General features: G+C 29.6%; 1 protein-coding gene across 1 annotated transcript in view; it reads right to left on the bottom strand.

The window, feature by feature from the left end:
• LOC108687389 overlaps nt 1-3,525 on the bottom strand; it is a 22,142-nt gene extending 18,617 nt beyond the window's left edge. The window contains 3 exon segments of the mRNA XM_018193120.1: nt 581-1,099; nt 1,172-1,394; nt 3,459-3,525. Coding sequence (XP_018048609.1) covers nt 581-865 — 285 coding nt within the window. The 5' untranslated portion in view covers nt 866-1,099; nt 1,172-1,394; nt 3,459-3,525.
• Between the last annotated feature and the right edge of the window lie 2,177 nt (nt 3,526-5,702).

Raw genomic sequence — 5,702 nt, 5'->3', positions numbered from 1 at the left:
TATCTATCTATATATATATATATATATATATATATATATATATGTATATGTATGTAATTTTTCACTTTTTACGTTTCCGCATTAAGAAAAAAATTACATAATTGATTTTCAAAAAAAAGCATCTCGGTACAGTACCTAAATATACATGTTTATTTTTCTAGACCTGTACTCCTATACTTCGGTACATTTTCTCTAGAATATCTGTATTTGTAGATACTTAAGTACTGCATGATACTTATAGTAACATAGGAGATTTGTTCGCGTCACATGCTCAATGAGTGTGTTGGAGTCAGTAGCAGCTAAGAACATATTGGAACATGTATATTGAAGTATATTGTGAAACAACTTGAAACATACATATTGGAGCATATTGTGAAGCATGTTAGAACATGCGAAGCGAACAAACTTACAACATCAATGTTATAATTTCACTAAACTCAACAATGTAATCAAGTAACTATATATGTAACACATGCGTTATATTACATTTATATTGTTGAGTATGAAATTATAACATTGGTTACTATTAATTATGATATTTTTGTTAATTATCGTATTTACGTGATTCCGTCCCACTTACCTTCTCATAGAGCCAAAAAGCACTCTTCTCACCCACACTAAGACCAGATTTTGTTAGATCTTTGATTCCCTTAAATTGTGTAAAGACGAACTCACTGGCCCGATTAGAGTAAAAAATCTGCGGCTGGCCGGCAACCGGAGTCATAGGTACTGGCGTTTGTCCGTACGGCGTCGGTACATAACCCATACCGGTCGCCGTCTGCGGATGCGGATAATATTGTCCGGGAACCGGAAGTAAGATCTTTGGCCTGGGTGGCATCTTTCGCATTCGTGGTGAACTCGACATATTAATTTTGCTGTCACGAAGTACAGTTCTGATAAACACTTAAATGAAATGTGCTCTTAGTATCTTACGCGCGTTTCGAATACGACGATTTTCCGCGATCGTTTCCTCCTTTAATCGTTCAAATTTTACAGGGAATCACAGGGAGAAATTATCGTCCGATACTCTTGTAGAGCAATTCCCTAAGGAATGCATTCTTCCAACTGCATTTAAATTCTTCCGACGAAGCACCTCATTCTACAAGAAATACGATTACAGTCACTGGTTAGAGTATTCAACGTGACGACAATCGATTCTGCGCTTACGTACGATATATGAGAATCAAAGATCCTCGAATGTTTACGACAAATCACTCAACATTTACGCACAGTTCGCTTTACTATAAACTCGTTGGCGTAATGGCGACTGGTGTCACTTTAGCCACTTTTTGTCGTGTCTTGCTATTTTCCACAAATTCTATGACTTTTATTTGAACGTAGATATAAATAGACAGACAGACAGAAGAATGTTGGCAAGCTCCTAGAGCGGGATTCTGTGGAAGAGATTTATCTTGAAAAGCAACCGCGTGTCTCTCCGTAAAATTTGCGAAAGAGGTCATTCGCGGCTTCTTAAATGATCACGAAGAGCCATTAATATATCGCTACATCTCACACTGTAAAAAATTATAATTCTTAACCAAGTAACTGCTTATTGCAATTTAAGATATTGCAATAAGAAGATATTCACCTATTGGGGAATGAATTAACCGAAAGTGTTAAATGGAGCGCTTTAATAAATTTGTATCAAATAAGTCTTATTTTCCGCTTGAAATATTAACGAAATCATTTATATTTAATTAATATTAATATTTACAAAGAGCATAAGCTTGAAATACTTTAATATTACAATATATATATATATATATGTGTGTGTGTGTGTGTGTGTGTGTGTGTGTGTGTGTGTGTGTAATGTAATTAAAACATTTCAACTTGGTTTCAACAGAATCAAAATGTTTTAATATTAAATTGAGCATTAAAAAAAATACTAATTTAAATATGTTAATTATTCCAAGAACACTCTTTCAAAGATATAATGTATTAATAGTCCAATCTCTCAAAAATAAATAGTATCAATTTCAGTGCCAATTAATCAATGCCAATGATGACGGTATAAAGAATCGTGCCAATCATAGACGTCCAATGATCTTGACCGTGTTTTTAATGATCTCGCAACTTATGCTCCTGTAATCCAAATCTTGTTTCTATTTAAAATTAAAAGTTTCTATCTTCTTCTTGTTATTATTATTATTACATAACGAGATTGTAGGTCAATGGCCACATGGATTCTAGTAATAGACAGTATGAGATCGTAATATATATAAAGTGCACTTAAACGTGTTGGACAGTGAAAGAGAATTATATTTCACACAATTGCACAATCGCATTTAGTGGAAATCACGTGTGATTTTAATGCACAAAATAGATATTTAATGTCATATGAAGTATGTCATATGAATAAATACGATTGAAATAAAGTTCTACAATGACATTAGAAACATCTAAATATTTAAAACATTAAACACTGACATAAGAGATCTTTATCACTAAACTGTACATTATTTCGCTGCTTGTAAAATTTTATAGGGTATTATTGGAGTAATATTTAATTAATTTTTAATTAAATTTTCAACGGAAAATGTGCTCTGTTTTCTGACTACTTTTAGTTATGTCAATATGTACAAATATTTATAATATATTTATACGAAAATTATGTAATTTCTATGCAAAGCTATCTAAAAGTTTAAATGATTTTAAGAGAGATTCAAAGAAATACGATATTTTGTCGAGTATTAATTCTGATTCTAACTTTAATTTGTAATTTGTATTACAAACTGTATAATTTCTCAATTTGATATAATATAAATAATTTGTTTAAGAATTTTATGAAAAATTCCTATGTAAATAAGGTAATCATGTACAAACAATTATACGTGCAAAAGAAAAGCGTGGTAATTCGATTCGCCAAGTCCGTGATCTTAATCCGATATAAACGGCAATTGTGCTAATAGAACAAACATACGAAATCTCAGATTCATTATATCAAAAGAAATATAATAAGAAGTATTGCATGATCTTTCATCTTTTTATGAGCTGTTGCCATTGATTTATCACCTGTCTCAGTCACAGCGAGCAAATTGCAAAAGCATAAACTCGGTCTCTTCCTCTAATGATGCAAGTTGATACTACTTCTTATTTTATCTCTTTCACTTTAGCTTAATCCATCCGGTACTTCTTATTCAGCCACTGTCTGCAGAAAATTGCATTAGTCGCGAGACATTGATCATATTAAGTTTCTCTTAAATATTAACGCGAGAATTTCCTTCGTGAAAGCTTTTAAAAAAATATCCCTTGCACAATTAAATTTTCACGCATTGTTAATTTTGTTTCGTTTTCATCACGTTATTTTATATTTATTTTATTTCTTTTATTTTTAATTATTTTAATTTATATTCTATTTAGTTGTATTTATTCCTTGCTTTTATATGCTTACAATTAGTTTTGCTTTATGATTTAAGACTACGACACTCATCCCCCTCACGTAATTGAGTCACTCACACGGGAAAGATGAAAATTACTGAGGAAAGCTCGTATTTCCTTTCGACGAGGGAGTCGTCCCTTTCCACTTCCTCAACGCATGTCCTTTTCGATTTTCTTCGACATCCCGCGTCTTCGTTCGTCATTTGATGCCGATCAGGAGAAGGGAAAATCACTCGTATTCCACGTTATCCTTTCCAGCATTTGAAAGATGGTAGTCTCTTATTCCTCCTCCGCTGAGAAATGGATCAAACGTCCGATTTACTCTGTTATTTTGACGGATTATCTGATTCGCAAACGATACAATGACGAGTCAATAATGCGTGAAAGAATTATCATCCCGAAACTAATTATATATACAAAAACTCTTAAAGTTTCCGAAGTCGTTCTTTTAACACACTTTTTTATATGTGGATTCTTATGATGCTGTTAGATTTTAATTTTTTACCAGGATACAGTTTAAAATAATATGCAACACACCTTTTCATTCTTTCTCAATTATTATTCAAAGTTAATTTGAATCAAATTAAGAATTATAAGCAATAACAATATTTGTTTAATTATGCGCTTTTATCTAACTTTCTTTAGAACAAAGTGAAAATAAAATACTGTCGCCAGATGCTGTTATAAACGTCTCCAGCGTACCTCCGACGACAGCGTCGCGACGCTAACTGAGAAATACATTCGACGCCGGAACTCTGGTTGCTTTGAAACCGGCGCTATCGGCTACAGGGCCGTATAGCCCTGCATAAAAAATTCATAAAAATAAGATGCTATCTTACAGAAATTTATACTGGAAGTTAGTGATTAATTATTTAGTTTGAATATTAAAAATATTATTATTTAACATTCAAAATAAATAATTTTTAGTAGTAGAAAATTAATTAGTTAAATTAAATCCGATTTTTGTAAAGAATTAACCGCGAGTTTAATTTTTTATCCCCCTCTGTCCTTTTCTTTCCTTTATTTCTTTTATCGCATTTATTTATTTATTTTAAAATTAATCGATATTTCTGAAAGATTGATATTTTTAAAGTCATGTCTTTTTCTTAAAGACAATATAAAAAAATTTTCTTTTTTCCAAATTCAGTGTCTTTGAAATTGACATGATTTAAAAATATTTAAGTATGTAAATAAGATATAGTTTCAAGTTTAAATATATAGTATAGTATAAAATAATTATTGTTAACTATTAGGAAATGGATTTTATGAATGCAAATGTAAAAATGTTATGCTTACTAAGTAGAATTTGTAATACAACATTTAATTGTATCTTTTTGTAACAGAGAAAAAGGTACTTCCGTATCTTATATTTCACGTATCGCCGTATCGATTTCGACTGGCTTTCTATTTCAACTAGCTTTTCGCTTCAACTTTACAAGCATTTCAGTGCTGATTAATATTACTTGGATACGAAAATATTCTTTTTATTTTTTTAAAGTTAAAATTTTAATTAAATATAGTTGATTTATTACATTATTCTTGCATTCGCATATTTATTTAACATAATTGAAAAACATTCCTGGAAAGTGTGAAAAGTTTGCACAAAAAAGAGTAATCTTGTATATTTAGAAGAATAATTAACAAAAATTATAGATGAAAAAATAACAGAAAAAAATTAACTAGATTCTATTTTAAGGGAAATATTCTTGTTTTCAATATCGTTTCTATCCTTTTTTAGAAATTTTTTGTAGACAAATATAAAAATTATAAACTTGAAACTTGGTATATTTATTCTTTGATATTTAAATATTAAAGGATGAGATTTTATTTATATTAATTAAAATTTGTTTTAATTTTTTATTTCAGATAATTTCTGCACACACACATACACACACGCACGCACGCGCGCGCACACACACACACACACACACACACACACACACACACACATTTTAATAGCATATTTTTTTACATAATTATACAGATTTGCAAATAATTTCCAAAAAAATATTTTATTTGAAAAAAATTTGTAAAGAACATTAAAATGTCAAAAAATATATGTATCAAATTAAAAAAAAATTATATCTAGTTCTTTTATACTTTACAAAAAAAATTCCTAAAAAATATACTTAAAGCAAGAATACTATCTTGCATAATTGTTAATTATTAATTTACACAATTATTAACAATTATGATTGCCATAAAATTTTAGCATAAAAATAAGAATGTATTGTGTAATTTTTACACGTGCCTATTTTTATATATTCATTAACCAAGTAAATATAAATTACATTATTTCTTACTTTATAACAAATTTTTTATAA

Source organism: Atta colombica, unplaced genomic scaffold (genome assembly GCF_001594045.1).
Source record: "Atta colombica isolate Treedump-2 unplaced genomic scaffold, Acol1.0 scaffold205, whole genome shotgun sequence".
In the NCBI taxonomy this organism is placed as follows: domain Eukaryota; kingdom Metazoa; phylum Arthropoda; class Insecta; order Hymenoptera; family Formicidae; genus Atta; species Atta colombica.
The sequence above is the reverse complement of the archived record's forward strand: the minus strand, read 5'-3'. Positions and strand labels throughout refer to the sequence as shown.